The sequence below is a fragment of the Vipera berus genome, assembly GCF_964194415.1.
Source record: "Vipera berus genome assembly, chromosome: 3".
In the NCBI taxonomy this organism is placed as follows: Eukaryota; Metazoa; Chordata; class Lepidosauria; order Squamata; family Viperidae; genus Vipera; species Vipera berus.
In genome coordinates, this window is record NC_138204.1 from 107,736,227 (window position 1) to 107,755,990 (window position 19,764).

At 38.5% G+C, this 19,764-nt stretch overlaps 1 protein-coding gene across 1 annotated transcript in view; it reads right to left on the reverse strand.

The window, feature by feature from the left end:
• RGL1 (ral guanine nucleotide dissociation stimulator like 1) overlaps positions 1–19,764 on the reverse strand; it is a 100,274-nt gene continuing 80,510 nt past the window's right edge. Inside the window, exons 11-18 of the mRNA XM_081322557.1 lie at positions 19,633–19,719; positions 16,844–16,876; positions 14,457–14,578; positions 13,129–13,218; positions 10,975–11,161; positions 8,752–9,006; positions 6,361–6,475; positions 1–1,143 (exon numbers count right to left, since the gene is read on the reverse strand). Coding sequence (XP_081178683.1) covers positions 956–1,143; positions 6,361–6,475; positions 8,752–9,006; positions 10,975–11,161; positions 13,129–13,218; positions 14,457–14,578; positions 16,844–16,876; positions 19,633–19,719 — 1,077 coding nt within the window. The 3' untranslated portion in view covers positions 1–955. The remainder of the gene's footprint in view (positions 1,144–6,360; positions 6,476–8,751; positions 9,007–10,974; positions 11,162–13,128; positions 13,219–14,456; positions 14,579–16,843; positions 16,877–19,632; positions 19,720–19,764) is intronic.

Genomic DNA, 19,764 nt, shown 5'->3' on the forward strand with positions numbered 1-19,764 from the left:
TTCTTTAAATGTTTTTTAATCACAACAAATATCTGGGATCTTTTCAAATGATGGCTATTAAGTAGGTTTATTTTTTTCTTTTGTGTTGTTTCTCAGACTGAGTACGGTATAAAATATAACTGTTATAGTTTACTATAATGCCAATATGGCTGAATACAGGTAAACAGCTCCACAGCTGAAAGAGGAGTAAAACTGCACACTCCAAGGAAATATATTTTATACACACTCTCACATACCTGCACACCTACATTCACACATTTTTTAAAAAAATAGCAAAGCATAAAGAAGACAACATAGTGGCATTAAGAGCAAGTGGTGTGCATTCAGATAGTCATCAGTGAATAGTTGGCTCCTGGAGCAAGAATTGGATTCTTCCAGTATGTCCAAAAGGACTGGAAGCTGGGATGACTTTAAAAAATACCCCAAAACTGCAGGGGAAGAATTCTAAGATAAGGTTAATTCCTCTTGTCTCAGAAGCTGTGTTGCCTCTACCAAAGTAGCCCATCTCTACCAGTCATTTACCAGCACTATCATCAGTCAGTGGTTAGTCTGATGCTCTTCTCCCTCTGGTAAGAACAGAAGGGATTAAAATGCCTTTTTCCATTTATAAAAGTGCATCTAAAACATTCCAAATTAATACTGTCAAAACTGAGAAGAGGCAAAGAGTCTGTGGTAAGGCTAGAACATCAGCTGCATATTCTTTGTCTTCCTGATAGAAAGTGGCTTTGAATTCATGGACTGGGTGTAAAAGGGGGAAAAACAAAAGTGCCTACAGGGTGCATATCCATTCAGGACCGTTTTGTCTGTTCTTTGTAACTAACTAAATGTGTGCCTATTTATAGCAAGTGTTAGCTTTGTACTCTCCAAAGCTGAATACTGACATGTTCATCTCCACATAGGTAGTCTCTGCAATGGTCCTTCAATCCCACCTCTTGGGTGTTGGGCTGATCCACCCTCAAAGGGTAATTTTGCTGTTTCTGTTGCTCCAGCAGCCCTTTCTGTTGGTCCTGGGAAGAGTCAGGCTGGAGCGGCTTCTCAGTTTCACTTGCCCGTCGAGGGAGTTTTTCTTCCGCAAGACAAAGTCAAAATTCACCTGGCTGTTCATGGCATAAAAGACGTTTGCACTATCTGGGATGACCAGTTCTGGAAAGAGCAGAAACAATGGTAATAAATGATGGGCAAATTCCTTCTATTCATGTCATCAGGATAGTTGGAGTAACTGTTAAAAGATGCAGCTCTTCAGAGGAGGCTTCCTTCTTCACTGAAAGAAGGAAAACCAATAGAGCTGTCCAAAATTTTCTACCACATGCCCCAAAACATGCAAATGAGCAAAGTACCCCAGCCCACCCATCCTCCAAGCACTGAAAGAGCCACATCTTCTGAATGTTTGGCATAGCTGTTTTGTGGGTTCCTCCATCTGCCTGCAGAGAAAGTCCACGTGGGCCACACTTCTTTTATGTGCACAAACATATGCAGTCAGTCACAGACATCCTTTGATACAGCCTCACCAACCCTTCCAGAGACCGAAACTTATTTACTGCTTTGATGTCTGCTGGGTGAGGGTTTGCTTTCATCAACACACTTTGGAAAACACCCTTATCCATCAGCTCTAAAATTAATCTACCCAAAGACTTCTGCTTATTGAGCTAGTGATACACTGATATGGACCTGGTAATACATTTCCGTGGGGTGGAGTGAATTTCTGCTCTCTCCCAACATTCACTCCACTTGTTTTATGCTAAAACTGAAAAGAACCACCAGGGAACAGAAGGTCAGCTATTTGTTATTCAACTCCCTTCTATCATTCTCTAGGATAGAGAATGGCAACATTTTTTGTGGTTGCTGGCTTCACAGCTTCACCATCATTATTATGGTGGCCTTTGCAGATCATGCTATGGAGCAGCATGTTGATGTCACCAGAGATATTTTCCTTCTTTCTTAAGATTTGTATCCCAGCTTTCCCCTTCCAAGAACAAAATATGCCTTCCTCTATTGTTTTTCTCAGCAACAACAATCTTGTGAGGTAAACAGAGCTGAGACCATGGAAAGGCAAAAGGTTGAGCAGTGGTTCCAATTTGTAACTTTTTTTCTTTTTTGCAATCTTCTCAGCCTATCTCACTAGTCAAACTAGCACCTATTTATGAAGTAGTGAGTGTGACAGTAGCTAGGTTCTTAAAAATTTGAAGGTATACATTTCTGTGAACTGTAGCTCGTATCATCAAATGCACCACTTCATCAGATTCAGCTCACAAAAGCATATGCGTGTTAATAAAATATATCAGTAGGAAAAGATGTTATCAGCCACTTGACTTTGGCTACCATAGATAACATGTATATAATGACAGCACCAGCTTCTTCAGCTGCTCTTACTTACATGTCTGCTACCTCAGATCTGTTTCTTTGGGATCTCTTCATAGAAGCTTTCTGTAAATCATCTCAGTGCATATAAAAGGGAAATATTTCATCTCTCTCTCTTTCTCTCTCTCTCTCTATCTTTATGTTTTATCTCAATATGCACCACATGAATATCTTGGAGAAATGTTATAACATATAGACCATGGGTGTCAAACTCACCACGTCACGTGACATGTCACAATGTATCATGACTTTTTTCACATTGCAGGAGCTGGGGTGGGCGTGGCCTCCACATGATGTAACCAGCCTGCGGGCTGGCAGTTTGACACCCCTGATGTAGACATACTGTTCCTTTCCAAAGGTATTGTATTTAGTGAGTTTCTCCTCTCTTCTATTTTATTTAATCTCCTGAAGCTTAAATTTCCTAATTTTTGACTACCCTCACTCTCTGAATTGCCAAGGAATATACAAATCTTCAACAAACATACAAAAAGGTTGGGGAGGATGAAGTGTGTGTGTGGGGGGGGAGGCAAAAACCAACAGTCAAAATAAGCAGTGAGAACATGCAATATTATACACTTAACAGCCACTGATTTCTCAAGTGAGGTTTTTTGAAAAGAGGTTCATGAGGAGTAACAGCTTTCAATTTTGGAAGGAGCAGAGTGTGCATCTCAGTTGGTGAAGGCAATGTAAAGGGGGAGGGATACCCAATAACACATAAATCACATGTACCACTGTATGATAGGATGAATAAAAGACTTATTCTGCTCTTCCACTGAATGACTTTGTCACATTGCCAGGAGCTGTCCTGAAGAAATTCCTGCCATAGCCATTCCCTTTTGATCTACATCTACCTTAGATTTCCCCATGGCCAGACATATGCATGTGTTGTATTTCTTCAACCATTTTAGCAGCACTCAACAAAAATGATCAAATGGCAGGGTTCCCTTGTTAAACTAAGCCATGATTTGTTTAACTATGATTTACTGACTAAATTGGCTGGGATTCACTAAACTAAAAACCATAAAACATGGTTGACTGAATATGACTGCAGATCAGCACATGCTGGTACCTTTTCCTCCTAATTTCTGAGGTTTGAATAAACCTGCTATTCTGATGAATTAAAAAGGAAAATGGGGATTGAGAAGAATCACCTAGGCCAAGTTGAAAATAATGACTCCAGTTAGCTAAAATTTACAGGGGTGCACAGAAGCAAAAGCTAAGGAAACAGCAGGAAGATAAAGCAATACAGTTCCCAAAGGTTTCCTTTCTTTTTCAAATAGACAGCAATGGGAATGTAGAAGGTCCGAGAAGATAACTATCATGGCTATCAAGGGAAAATGAAACACAATTTATACAGGATATTACCTTGACTTTTCTCAAGATAGTTTGTACAAGCCAAAGGGTCTCCCTTGAACCACAAGGAAGTGCACTGTTACTAACTAAAATACAGTGCACACCTTGATCATGAGATGGACAGGGCAATTGACTGCTATTTTCATATTAGCTAGGTCTCTCAAGCTACACTCCATTTTAATAAGCTCAGGAATGCTAATAAAAGTCCTTCATTATTTTAATATGGGCAGGGCCAGCTACCTGGCTCAAAGAGATTTTTTAAAAAAAAATACTATTACACAATTGTAAGCAAAACTGGTGTGCAAGTCCAGCACAAAAGGCTCAGTTATTCTTTAAAGTTGGACCCAAATCTACTGCCAAACTAATGGCTTTTTTCAATTAGGGATAGAAGGGGTGGTTTGTGATTGCAGCTGCAATGTTATTTAGTAAACCTAAATACTTGTAAGAAACTGTCTGCTAAGTAGACAATCACTTCAATATGAGCCAGCAGTGTGCTGCAGCTGCCAAAAAAGCCAACACAGTGCTAGCTGCATTAACAGAGGGATAGAATCAAGATCAAGTGAAGTACTAATACCACTTTACAATGCCTTGGTAAGGCCACACCTGGAATACTGCATCCAGTTTTGGTCACCATGATGTAAAAAAGATGTCGAGACTCTAGAAAGGGTACAGAGAAGAGCAACAAAGATGATTAGGGGGCTGGAGGCCAAAACCTATAGGGAACGGTTGCTGGAATTGGGTATGTGTAGTCTAATGAAGAGAAGGGTGAGGGGTGACATGATAGCAGTGTTCCAATATCTCAGGGGCTACCACAAAGAAGAGAGAGTCAAGCTATTCTCCAAAGCACCTGAAAGCAGGACAAGAAGCAACGGATGGAAACTAGTCAAGGAGAGAAGCAACCTGGAACTAAGGAGAAACTTCCTGACAGTTAGAACAATTAACCAGTGGAACAACCTGCCTCCAGAGGTGGTGAATGCTCCAACACTGGAGGTTTTTAAGAAGAGACTGGACAGCCATTTGCCTGAAATGGTATAGGGTTTCCTGCCTGAGCAGGGGGTTGGACTAGATGACCTCCAAGGTACCTTCCAACTTTATTATTATTATTATTAATTATTTATTAATTATTATTATTATTATTATTATTATTATTATTATTATTATTATTATTATTATTATTATTATTATCCATTTGTCACAATGATGCCTATGACATGCTATCATTCTTGATTGAGAATGAATGCTGAAGAAAGCTGGATATTCCAAAGATAACTGAAAGCATGAAAAATGTGATTCTTAACAACCCTAGTCCTGTGGTTCACCCACACATGGTCAGATATGATGTTACTGGGCCCCAGCACTGAACCAGATAGATCAGAGGTTCCCAACCTTTGGGGCACTAGGGACTGGTTCCGTGGAGAGAGGTTTTTCCGCAAACCAGAGGGGGTATGGTTTTGTGTGCTGCCTGCATCCCATGGATAAGGCTTTGCTTGTTTGTGTAGTCTGATTGCTGGCATGCCGCGGCCCAGTACTGGTCCACAGATCGGAGGTTGGGGACCCCTGAGCTAGATCATACAGGGTGCACTGGCTATGGAGGGGCTCCCGACTCTTTAGCCAGCAGACTAGGCAGCAGGTACTGTACAGTGGAGAGTCAGAAGGTCTGATACATGGTTCCTTTGTCTGTATGAAAGTTTCAATTTTCAAAAATAGGATTTGGCTCATTGATTCTATATTTTGTTTATTTATAAACTGTGTGTGTGTGTGTGTGTGTGTGTGTGTGTGTGTGTGTGTGTGTGTGTATCTATATATGCATCTCTCTCATCTCTCTCTCTCCCCTCCCTCCCTCCCTCTCTCTCTCCCTCCCTCCCTCCCGCTCTCTATGCCACCTTCCTCCCAAAGGGGCTCTGGGCAATGCACAGTTTGATCACTAAAAATATTAAAAACTCAATAATTTAAGATTAAAATATAAAAACAACACTATAAAATTCCAAAAGATGGAGAGTTCCAAAATGAAGGGGACTAAGAGTTGTTAATACAGGTAGTCCTCGACTTACAACAATTCACTTAGTGACTGTTTGAAGTTACAACACAATGAAAAAAGCGACTTATGACCTTTTTTCACACCAACGATTGTTATAGTACTCCCATGGTCATGTGATCAAAATTCAGACACATGGCAACTGGTTCATATTTATGACGGCTGCAGTGTCCCCAGGTCATGTGATCACCTTTTGCGAACTTCTGACAAGCAAAATCAATAGGGAAGCCAGATTCATTTAACAGCCGTGTTCCTAACTTAACGACTGCTGGGATTCACCTAACAACTGTGGCAAGAAAAGTCGTCAAATGAGGCAAAACACTTAAATGTCTCACTTAGCAACATAAATTTTGGGGTCAATTGTCATAAGTCGAGGACTACCTGTATAGGCAGGGCATTCTGTATGTGCCCTTGATCTCTGTGTTTTAAAAAATTCAGCCCGTTCCTACCACTGCCTATTTCTTTCAGATATTAAAGTTCATTTCTGATAGAATGGATTAATTTCAGGTACACTTGTAAATTAAAACACCCAAGAGATGTTGGTTGAGCTCTTTGCCTTCAGAAAAAAAATGACTGGTTTCCTAAGCAGCAAACAAAACTCTTGTTTTTCTTACCTTTGTCCTCAGAAATGACCTGCACGAGTTCATAATGCTCAGCAGGATCCGATTCCAGATTGTGTTTCAACATGGCTCGCTGGATGACAGCAGGAGTCTTGTCTTGGCTAGTTAACTAGAAAGAAAGAACAGACTGCAATGAGGCCTTCCTCTTCTCCAGATCTGGATTCCAGGCAGGCTTTATGTTTTGATTGCCTAGTCTTAGTGGCCTGAACTATCTTCTTTTGAATGGACTCAGGGAGAAGGGCGGTATATAAATATTATTAAATTAAATTAAATTAAATTAAATAAGAATGCTACATAAACAGTTGGCTGAGAGAAACAATTGTTTTTGCAGTTTAGGTCAGGGGTATCAAACTGCTGGCCCATGGGCCGGATGCGTCATGCGGAAGCCGCACCCACCCCATTGCCGGCAATGGCAAAATAGTCCCGATACGTTGCTCTATGTCACGTGATGTCCCAAGTTTGACATGTCTGACTTAGGTTATACGTTAAAGGGTTTCCCCCCCCTCCCTTGAGTTAGTATTTACAGTAGAGTACAATCTTAATGTTGCTGTGAGTTACATACCAAACTGTATGATGTCAGAGGAACAAAAGTAGTTGTGTAAAAATTAGGCTATTTTATTGCTCTGTAACATTGCTCTTATTATTATGGGACCTGATATTGAACAGGGGAAGAAGGGAAGAATTTCAGAATCTCCCAGAAGCATTACCTAGATGTTTCCACTGCATTACTGAATGAAGGGGGACAACAGATGGTGGGAAGAAGTTCATCTGGTCCTCGTTCTGGGAAAAATATATACCTCCAATTTTAATCCAGGAAAAAAAGAAAGAAAATCTGGGGAAAGTTTCCCTTTGTTGCTCTGGAAGCAATAATTAACTAGTTTTAATTAAATGTTTGAATTATTTGGTTTATTTAAGTACTTTTCTAGGGACGCTTAATCAGTATGTGGCTCTGTACCCTGAGAAATTTGTATTGATGCACTGAGGGGAAGCTGTCTTTTACACACAGTGGAGAAATCTCTTTCTTAAATTAGCTGCAAACAGTTCAATCTGGAAAAAAATGTGTTGATAAAAAGAAATGCAATATGTGTTTTTCCCCCAAAAAACCGATCAGCACCTGCACTAAGAAAGAGAGATCCCATCTTACACTTTGGGTTGTCTTAGTATGTCTGCATTCTGCACCAGTAGAAAAGCTATTTGCACAAACCAGTGGAGATTGTAACAAAAAAGGGAAATACATTGCTATACAATATACACTGCTATATTGCTTTTATAACCAAGAGTGAAGACTCTCTATTTTACTCAATAACCCCTAATTAGAATGCTCTGTTATAGTTTAAAGAGATTTGATATTAAAAACAAATTTCCTATAGAGAGAAATATACTGGTCAAAAAAATAAAGGGAACACAAGATAAGACATCCTACTATTAAATACAGTACATTGTGTTGTTTAAGTGTTCTCTTTATTTTTTTGAGCAGTATATTTAAAAAGGAGAAATTCCAGTAGGTCCTATATGTTCTTGATTCAACTTCAATTCCATGTAAGTCAAAACCTTGCTTGAAAGAAGGCAGAACAAAAACTGTAAATCAATACAGCATACAAGACTCCTTTGTCTTCCCATCTCCTTGTGCTAAGTCAGTGCAAATTATCTTTAGGCATACACATAAATTTGCAGAATGATGATTTGGATAGCTAGTACAATCATCTTGCATAGAAGTGGTGCAAAAAATGATGGTAATCTCAGGATGAGTAATGGGAAATACTATTTTCTTTTAACTGATAGGTTTTGCCATTTTTTTGTCATGTAATACACAGCTTATACACACACAGTTGCATAAAACATATTATGAGGTCAATTTCTCAGATCTGATGTTCTTCAGATATGTTGAGGTTATAATTCCCAGAATTCTCAGATAGCATAACTAATAAAGAAACCAGACTAAAGAAAAAACTAAATTAGCTATTTCTGGTTCTGTATTTCTCAGCGTCTAGCTTTTGACAGTTCCATGTAGTTAGTAGATTATCTAATCATCTTTCCAACAAGTCTTACACAAAGTATCTTTTCTTTCTTAGTTACTTGCAATTGTATGCTTAAGCAATGGACCAAAAAGACATAAAAATTACATTTTAAAATGTCCTACAATTTGCTTTGAAGACCCATGGAAGAAATGCGTTTAAAAAAACCAAAGTTATTCAGCATGTCAGAAATGGTTGCAGTGATTGGTAGAAGAGCTTTAGGATTCTTGACAGGACTCCTCTGTGGGAGATAATAGGAAGTGAACTTGTGAATTTTTGCATGAATGATTCGGGATCTGAGTCCATCCCTCAAATTATAGTATCTCAGTGATACAACCCCTTACAAATTAGCACAGTCCTTATGACATACCATAATGCTCTTATACATGTTGCCATTATTGTCTTCAACACTGATACGAATGATACAGGTATCTTCGTTCTGTTGGTTGTAAACAGGAGAGGAGACTGTTGAGGTAATGGAGGTGACAGAGATGGAGCGTTTGTGGATTCTGGGATTGCTGGCCAGTGAAGGAGGAGACACAAGGACATTGGTGAAGGATGATACTCCTGATGAAGACGTGTCCATGGAGTGGATGGAGGAACAAGAGGAGGAGGACTCTGTGAGCTAAGGAGTGAAGTCATAAAAGACAAATCAAAATATTCATTTGATTTACGGTAGTTTCTAAACTGAGGATTTTTTAAAAGAAGATAGTAGCTAAACTTTAGGGTCATTTTCACAGCACCACCTGCAGATAAAGAGGTTCCAATACTTCCAATATTATGGTCAGTACAAGTTTGCCTCCACTATAAATTGTTATCCTGCCAATCCTTTGTAGATAATTTTCTACTCTCTTGGAAGTAGCAATCTGATACACATATGCTTAAAGCAAGTTTCACTGAAGGAGTGTATATTGAATTGTACCACTGGCAGAATTGAAGAATAGTCCAAGTTAAGACAGACATGCTCTTTTGAGCTTTTTATTTTTTTGCATATAGTATTAAATAATCTGAGAAACAAAGTATATATAGCGTAAGGTGTGTTCAAATAAATTGTATTTCCTGAATTTAGAACTGACCAGCAGATGGCAGAATCTACAATTTTTTGTTAGCTTATTGTATAGCTACAGCTATATACACAATCTTAGAAAATCCTTGCTTTTGAAATTTTTTAAACTGATGTTCTCTCCCCTGTAGAGAAGAAAGGCCCTTTATAAAGTTTTTGAAGGTTTTATTCAACATGGAAATGTTATTTTTCTTCCAAGATCACCATTTGTTTTTGTTTCAGTCAAAGAGTATATGAATCTCAGGGTTGAACTGTGAAGTCCTTGATGCTCTCTGAGCTTAGTTGTTTGTTTGAAGACATGAATCAGCCATCAACAGACACATAGAGATAAATCACATGTACACACCAATCTAAAAAGACAATAAAAAGGCTAAGAAGGAAACAAAAGGACCAGAACACATCCTCTCTAGCAATCAACACCCAGATAAGCAAGGATTAATACCTGACAAACAATCTAGCAAAAAAACAATGCCCTATTCAAGGTACTACCAAGGAGTAAATCACACAGTCACATGAACCGCTGGCAGGACAAGATACCATAAACAGGCAGCAAACCCACACACTCACTAGTAGGGATGATGTTATCTAGTTGGACAAACAAACAAAAAAACAATCAAGAGAGCACCAAAGCACTCCATTGTTGTTCTTATCTCAGGGAACTTGATTCCTGAGGTGGGGAAACTTTTAACTCTCTATATAATTATACTAAAATACACTCAAAATGATGAGAGATTCTGTGAATTACAATTCAGCAATATCCAGAGATTCACAGGTTCCTCACTTTGATTCTACAGAGAGATGAGATGGATTGAGACAAAATGCTTTTAGAGGGAGGGAGAAGGGAGGGGGAGGGGGGACTGTTAAAGATAAAATGTATGTTAAAACTTTTCAATAAAAAAAATGCTTTTAGATTCATATTGAGGGTAAACTGCGCCCCCCTCCATAAATCAGTTGACAAAGTCACCAAGCACTTTCATTGCACCAGAATCTGGCTTTCTCCTACTGCAGAAAGTATCACCAATGCAACAAATGAAAACCATATAACAAGTCTGTTAACCCATTGGGCATGATGGCTAATGTAGTGAGGGTGCTCCATTCACTTCCCATGAGGATCTGAATCCCTTCTCATAATGTCCAAGAGTTAAAAATTGGAAATGAGTTTCAGAGGAATTATCCCATGATTACACTGGGAAGCAAGTGAGGTTAGAAAAGTTTCTGCATCACAGTTAGTATTTTCAGATAGACACTAATCCATGGTTTTTCAAACTTGGAGATGTACCTTCCCCCCTTGGGGAGATGCAGACAGAGTCCAAGGGAGGTGTGAAGAACTTCTTATTCATATATTATTACAATAAGTCAACATTTCCTAAAGTTTCATTGTATTGTTTTCATTTTGGCATTTGGATTTTTAAGGGAGACATCTACCTTAAGATTACACTAAAGGGAGGTGTGATGGTAAAGAGTTTAAGATCCCTGCTCTAATCCCAATAGCATCTCTTGGAAATAAATCGTGGTCTTTGTGGCTCATACTTTCTTTGGGGCCTCATCAGGGGTATCCGTAGGAGTGAGGCAGATGTCCTCCAATTCAGAATGGTTTGACTCGCAGGAAGATACGCTGACTGAATCCATGCTTTCCCCGGAACTTCCACTTGGTACGGACTTGGTCTGCTCTTTGGTGGGCGTGCTATTAGCAATCACATCAGGTCCCAGAAATAATCTGTCTCAACACGACAAAGTGACAAATGAAAGAGGGCAAAGTGTTGGTAGAAACATTGCACAGAAAGCAAGACAATTAGATCTGAAGTGCAGGTGTGTGTGTGTATGTGTTTTTACAAGCCTGCAATGTTATTCCTTGTAATCACATTCTTGGTAACTTCAGAGGAGATAGGCAACAGACATGAAACTCAGGGAACAGTAGTAACAGATGTGAATTGAAGGTGTGTATCCAACCAGTCAATTTATTGCATACCCAGAAAAGATACTCTCTGCCTGAGACTTATCAAAGTGCTAGACAACCTTCTTCTTTATTTATAGTTCCTAGTAGGTAGAAAATGTTGACTTTTTACTGTGCTCTTGAAAGAAAGTGGGAGTCTTGATGGGTCATAAGAAGGGAGTGCCTATTCTGTATTCTTGAGAAAATAAAAAGCAGGTGGTGAGTATCTAATTTTGTTCAGGGGAGTCAATATATTATTGCAGCCCTAGTTGATGAAAGCTATATAGCTATTTCAATTTCCTTAGGAATTATGAATAAATATGTGCAGTGGTTGCATTTCTGAGTTTTTTCTGTTTAATTATAGTAATTCATTAAAACCACATATATCTTATATCAATTTTCTAATATAGATTAACTTTGTTATTCTAAATAGCATTGAGGCTCCTGTCAAATTATTTTTCATTTGCAACATTTGATTTAAATTCCCATGAGAAAGATTGCAATGGCAGGTTATTGTTAATATAGGGTGGGTGGGGTGGGAATAGAAAAAAAGGCATTTTGCTTCAACATCTAACAATAACAGTGAAGTGAGATTGGGATATATTCCTTTAAATAAAATTATATGCTGGCTTGGACAACTGATTAGATAGATAGATAGATAGATAGATAGATAGATAGATAGATAGATAGATAGATAGATAGATAGATAGATAGATAGATAGATAGATGGATGGATGGATGGATGGATGGATGGATGGATGGATGGATGGATGGATGGATGGATGGATGGATGGATGGATAGATAGATAGATAGATAGATAGATAGATAGATAGATAGATAGATAGATAGATAGATAGATAGATAGATAGATAGTCAGGGAAGCATTATTTATTTCACTTTTATTGCAGGTGAGGAAGACTCTAGTAGAGCGCTTGATTATATGCACTCATTTTTCTTTGTTTAAATCTGTGAAAAACGGTTTGCTTCAGTTAATGTCTCTTGAAGTTATACTATTAATTCCCTTGGATATAGAAGAATGAAGCTGATTAGAGCAGTGTAACTTGCCAGTGAATTTCATTTGGGTATCATGATATAAGCCCTTCTGAGGCTTAGAGAGATATCCTATATTTTAAATAGAATGAATTGTTTACCTGCCTCTAAAACAAGGGAGGAAGCTTTTGAAATGTCTATGCTTCCAAACACCTTTGCTTTCAGCAAGGATCTGCTGTAATAATACGGGAGTTTATTTAAAGGTAAAGGTAAAGGTTCCCCCGCACATGCGTGCTAGTCGTTTCCGACTCTAGGGGCCGGTGCTCATCTCCGTTTCAAAGCCGAAGAGCCAGTGCTTGTCCAAGGACGTCTCCGTGGTCATGTGGCCGGCATGACTAGACGCCAAAGGCGCACAGAACGCTGTTACCTTCCCACCGTAGTGGTCCCTATTTTTCTACTTGCATTTTTACGTGCTTTCGAACTGCTAGGTGGGCAGAAGCTGGGACGAGTAACAGGCGCTCACTCTGCTACGCGGCACTCGGGATTCGACCCGCCAAACTGCCGACCTTCCGATCGACAAGCTCAGCGTCCTAACCCACTGAGCCACCGCGTCCCTGGGAGTTCATTTACACAGGTATAAATGGGGGGTTTCCATATGATTTCAGAGTTGTCCCATCAACCGGGAGAGCAGATATTTTCTCTTGGGAACAACCCTCATCTCAGGCCAAGTGGCTCCCTTCACCCCCCCACTCAAACTCACAGGCTCAGGCGTTTCACCATGCTCTTCCGTGGTTTGGGGGATGTGGTGGTTGTGTCGATGGCTGCTTCAACCTCACAGGAAAGGGCATAGCTGGAAGATTAGAGACCACCTTCTGATTAGAACTATATAAAATACTGCTGCCATAAAATTAAATCACTGAATTAAATCCACATCTAGAGTTTGTTTGTTTTTTACTTTGGAACAAGGCTTTATATCTAATATAGATATTATTTCAAATTAAGTAGCTATGTTACTAGGAGTTATTCCAGTTTTTCTCAACCCTGGCAACTTGAAGACATGTTCAACTCCCAGAATTCCTTAGCAAGCATGTATTAAAATTGCCAAGACTGAAAAACACTAAGTTATTCAATAGGTTTTGAGTATAACTGCAGTTTTCTTCCTTTCAAAGATATATTTTGTGTTAGATAGAAACTAGGATACTTCTTGAGTTTATTTTTCTTCCTCAGCTCCTATTTCTGTATGACCCAAGATGGATTCTTTTTAAGGTACATGCAATATATTCTATATTCTAATATAATGTATTCTAACTCCATGAGCAGATGAAATTCTGAGCACCAGAACTGAGTGGGAACAAATAAATGTTCAAGTAACATGTAGCCCTGGCCTTATATTCCAAACATGAACTAAGAAGAAGGAGAACCAACAGTGCACAGAAGCACAGACATGTACACAGTTGGCTTTTCTGTAATGGCTTAGGTCTGTAAACAAAATGTATACTGCATACTGAAATTTAAACTTTTGGGCTCACAATTAAAATCCAAACATGATAATATCAGGAAAAGAGAAAAACAAGCTTTGCACCTGCTTAGTGAAACTCAAAATGTCATGGGAAAAGGAAGTTGATATAAAGAGACAACTTCATGTGTTATATATAGCTGCATATTGCTGTGAATGCTGGCTGGTTATTTTTGGAGAAGCCAAAAGTCAGAAATTATTAACAGACACTACCTTGATCAATCATTTCAGCTTTAACAAAAGAATGCTGAAGAGTCTGGAAGGTTTGATCCAAAAACTTAAGATAGCAATCCAAACAAAGTGATCAAAGATTTGCCGTATGTGTGTGTTGTGTGTGTGTGCACGCGCATATTTATATGCATTGCACACAAGTACAGGATCATACTTATCCCTCTCTATGAAGGTAGCATGTGCATTTCTTGTTTACATTTCCAAGCTGCTGAATGTCTTGTGTTTTCCACAATAATTTTAAAATAGTTTTGTTATTTTATCTCAGATGATGGGAGAAATATGGAAAGAGCTGCATTATGCAAAAAAAAATCTGCCTGTTACAAATCAAAATTTTATCTTACCTTTCTTCTTCTGTTAATTGTCGCTGTTTCTGGAACCACTGGATGAATTTTTTGTCTGATGTCATGCAGTAGCTGTTACAGGAAGACTGTAGGAGTTTAATCTGAGCAATTACTTCAAATTCCTGAAAAATATAATGGAACAAGTGGGGGAATCTGAATGAGGAAAATGGAAGCCCAATATGGATTGTCTCACAGTCAATTGCAGCAGAAGGACGTGGAATAATTGGAGATGTTGAAGAACTCATGACAAGTTCACTGACAAGCATAATATAATTTGGTTCTGAATGGCACTAAGCATCTGTGCTTTCTTTTTTAAAAAAAAATAATTTGATTAAAATTTTTAAAACTTACAAAACTAATATAGAAAAAAGAAAGAAAAAAAGACAAAGCCTCAAATGCAGAAAGAAGACAGAAAGTATAAAAAATTGTTTCTGATTTTCTTTACAGCAGTTATAAGTATAAATTTATCTCTTAATCAATGGTTACAACATGAGTCTTATTTCTTCTATAATTTTTTCCCCTAAACATCAAAAGTACAAATCCTGTTTTATGCAAAAAATCTGAGTGCTTTCCAGTCCAGTTCCAATAAACATGATGTCTTTTCTCTGCTCAAAGAAGTCAATTTGCCCATCTCAGCAAGTTCTATCATCTGCATCCATTCCTCCATGGTGAGTAGTCTCAAATCTTTCCATCTTTATGCATGTAGCAATCTCACTGCAAAGCCTCTATACTTTTAGATGAATTAATGAACCTAAAGGATGTTCCTTGCTTGATGGTCTAGAAGGTTGGGTGAATGGTGGAGCACACAGGGATCAAAACAGACTTGCCCACATACCACAACAGGAGACCTGGCAAGCTTTTGCAAGTGTACTAATCCTCTAGCTCCCTCTTAATACTTACGTTAAAGAGAGGGAGAAATGATCTTCAACATGGGCAGAATCATGGGTTTTAACTCTGTACTTGCTGGATGCAAAAAGAGCCATTATCTCTACCTTCTAGAGGCAAAGAAAGCCTGTTTGCCTCCTCTTCTCCTTATTAGCTCTGCACAACAATAGCTGGTCTCTGGATTTGCAGGACAGATTGTACCCAATGCCCAATCCAGCCACAGAAAGCCTAAGAACTTGTGCTACCCTTCACCCGCTACAGGCCAGCAAGAAGTAGCAGAGGCAATGCCCTGCTACATTTTAGAGGAGTTTCACAAGAGCAAAAACGTGTTCTGACTATGAGACATTTTCCATTGACTATTAAAACCTTCATAATGTGTTAACCCTACACTGATCTTTTTTTAAAAAAAAAAATCTTGAATCCATGTGGCTGCCCATAATGTTTTTATAATAAATTGAGTTTGTTTTTCTAAAATCTATATTTTAAATGAATGGTATATCCTAGATAGATTGATTGAAAATATGTTTGCATTGGTTATCATAATTACAGTGATGACAACATGCAATTTCTTAGATGGTATCATCCATCTTTGTGGGAATGGCCAGAATTTGGTCTCTCAAGAATTTGGTTTTTCACCTTTCAGCCTTTCCGTTCCTCCCTAGTTGGGCCTCTCCGTAGCTTCAGTGAGAGCACACTCTTCTGGCTGGGAGGGGGGCCTGGCATGTGGGAGGTTTGGGAAACGCTATGATAAAGACTTCACATACATCTTATGCTACCTTGTTTTTGTGTAATGACATAGGCACCTGAGTAATCCAATTATTTCTATGTATACTATTTTGTGTGAGACTGATGTAGCTTTTTGTAATGATGGAGGTGAATAAAGGTTCAGCGGGCAGTGCTCGGGGGAGTTCTTTTTCTGGAGATGAGGCTGCCTGGCTGGTTCAAAGCTCTCTATCGACTCAGGTCTGAATTCTTTTTCCTTCGTCTGAATTCCTGTCCCTACATCTGAATTTCTTTCCCCTTCAATCTTCATCTTTTTAAAAAAATGAATGGGTGAAATCTTACGTAAGAGTAATTTTTTTACAAGATTTGGATTTCTCACTAAAGATTCTGTGAGATTTCAGAAAGAATGTGAAAGACTTGTGAGATTTCAGGCGACAGCACAATATTCTGGGGATAACCTATGGAAAATCCTACAAAAAGTAATCTTGAAACATTCCTGCATCTAAGCTGATGTGCTCAACATACAATATTATGTGAAGGCAAATTGTGCAGCCAACCAGATGAAGAAAAGTACAAATTGGTCAAATTTTAGTTGAGAGAAATCATATTTAATACTCCAATAGTCTGTTTCTCCTGTGACTTCTTTACAATTCTGGTTGAAAATGTTAAGTTCTGTAGCTACACTGTCTCCTGTTTCTCTCTAAAAACAAGAAATCAATCCTCAGGTTTCTGGGACCATTAAAATGTGACTGAATGGTGGAAATACAATGCAAGCTTACCCGCCTTCTCTTCTCAAAATTTATTAGGCCTCCCTGCAATAAGAATAAAAATAAAATAAAGAAATGTATTGTATAGTTACAAAATCTGCATTTTTAATGGAGATAATAAAATGGTTACAAAGGAATAAATTTTCCAAAAGGCCAAAACTTTCAAGACTGATTCCATGAAGATGCTTTTAAATCTCACTCTGCAATCAATCGTGGCCTCACTGCCAAACTTCATTAAATAATTTGAAAATATGTATACATTCACTACTTTAAAGATTTAATTATGCTAATGCTGATGTACATGCCTATTAGCCTGAACCAGCTGCTTTCTTTACAGCTGCCCGGTGTCCTTCCTTTCCCACAGATGATCTGGGAATATGGGGGGAACAATTTTGACTTGAAGAAATTAGTTAGTTTTGGGTTTGTAGTTTCTTATGTGGCACAATTTACACAAGTTACAAATGTATATAAGTTGCAGAGCTTACTCAAGTGCAAGAATGGGTATCCTGAACCATGGAGTTACAAATCCCTTTTCTACAGCCCCAAGGTCCCTTCTGTCCAGAACTATTATAAAGCATTATTTTACCACCTATTGAGATGGGAGGCACATAAAAACTGTAGCGGCAAATCCTTAATCAATTTAACAATGGAAGAGAAGGAGAAGGAAGAAGAGGAGGAGGAATCACTGTACCTCCAAAATGTATACCTGCGCCCAGGAACAACAAAAATTCTGCCCACATGTGTGATTAAAATCAATCTACTTGGCCTCCCAAAATGTTCTGTGTAGGTCTCTGTTCTTGATCTATTGAAACAGCAGATTCTTACAAAGTGTATTTTCCCATGAAAGAAACTAAGCAATGAGCATTCAGCAATCCTGCTGCTATCCTGTGGGGACTATCATAAAAACTGGATCCCTAACCTCTTTGCATAAAGCCATTTTTTACTGAATTGATTAAATACAGTGCCATCAGCCAGTAAAATCACACCCTAAAACACAGTTAAAAGCATGAAGAAAAGAAGATCTACTATGCTTCTTCAAAGCCTGGAACAGTAGCAATGAGTTCTGCTGTTTTCTCAAAGCTGGCGGCCTGAGTACCCAGTAAAGCTCTTGGGGTAGTTCCAAAGGAAGAATAACAACAGCGTTGGAGTGGACTGATGCAAAAGTGAATGTTTCTGAAGTAAGATATGTGATAAGCTACAGTATTCTCGGCTTCTAGGTAAGCACTAAGACAGCCTTCTATAACTTGGTGTCCTCAAGAATTCCTTACTCCCTTATGTCTGATTTGAACCTCATAGTCAGACCTCTAAACAGGAATGAAATGAAAAACTAAAAGCATAACTAAAAACAACATAATTTATGCAAACACAATGGAATAATCATAGCCCATATACACAGTTTCACTCTGCAGGAGATACAAAACCAGCCACAATGTTAAAGGGCATCTCGTTGATAAAGGCTGCAGTTAAGATCTAGAATGGAATTAAAAATTGAACAAAACCAACCCAGTTGTTTAAAAAAAAAAAGTAAGCTGTTTCCAAATCTTCATGTATTTACCCTTTTGGGTCCTCTAACATAATATTTTAAAATTCATTTATTAGTTATAATTCCTAGTAAACCTACTTAATATTCAAACTGATCAGTCCATCATGCCTGGCTGAGGAATTCTGGTAGTTGAAGTCCACAAGTCATAAAAGGGCCAAGTGTGAAGATCCCTGCATTAGACCATTTCTGCATATCTTTGTAATCTATAAAATCTTGAGATACCATAAATATAAGGTAAAGGTAAAGGTTCCCCCGCACATGCGTGCTAGTCGTTTCCGACTCTAGGGTCCAGTGCTCATCTCCGTTTCAAAGCCGAAGAGCCAGCGCTTGTCCGAGGACGTCTCCGTGGTCATGTGGCCGGCATGACTAGATGCCAAAGGCGCACGGAACGCTGTTACTTTCCCACCATAGTGGTCCCTATTTTTCTACTTGCATTTTTATGTGCTTTCGAACTGCTAGGTTGGCAGAAGCTGGGACGAGTAACAGGCGCTCACTCTGTTACGCAGCACTCGGGATTCGACCCGCCAAACTGCCAACCTTCTGATCGACAAGCTCAGTGTCCTAACCCACTGAGCCACCACATCCCTTTTACCATAAATATAAAACTTTACAAAAAAAAATCCCTCATGTGGCATATGACTTGTTTCCTTCCTTCCACAATGCTTATTTAATATTTTTTGGAAACATCTTTCCAATTTCACTTTTTGTGTGTCTCTTCTGCTCATAGCTTGAATGACATTTTATATCATTCTGCTAATGAACACATTTGAAAAAACGTAGTGATTATTTCAGACACAATTAAATACCTATGCATGTTATTTGTTAAAGTGTTTTTTCTGAACATCTCCCATTGAACCAAGACATAGTTATTCTTCCTTTGCAAGAAAGTCCCTCTTCAAGAGATTGGTACTTCCATACATTACAATCAAAATATACCATATTCCAAAGAAAATGTGGATTTTTGTGAAGAAATTCTGCTAATGTTAGCCTAAACAACAAGCATTGGTATATGTTATCTTGTACATATAGATCAGATTTTAACCAGGGGAACAAAACTGTGCAAAACTACTAATTCAAGGCACGGAATTTAAACTGGGAGAATTCTAATAATGTAAACACAGTTTTATAACTGTTAGCAACTGTTCCATTTCCTAATTAAAGTCCTGTGTTTGGTCTGTGACTAGTGAGATAATGCTTTACAAATATATACTGAAGGCAAAACTATTACAATATGCATGAGTGAGCGTTACAAACCTACCTCCACATAGTCCTGGAGAGCTGTATCAAGCATTGTTAAATCCGTTAAGAATGTACCAAGGTAAGGAACGGTGCCTTGCATTACACCCTGTGCAGGATGAAAGCACAAAGAGATTAACCATCCTAGCTCTGA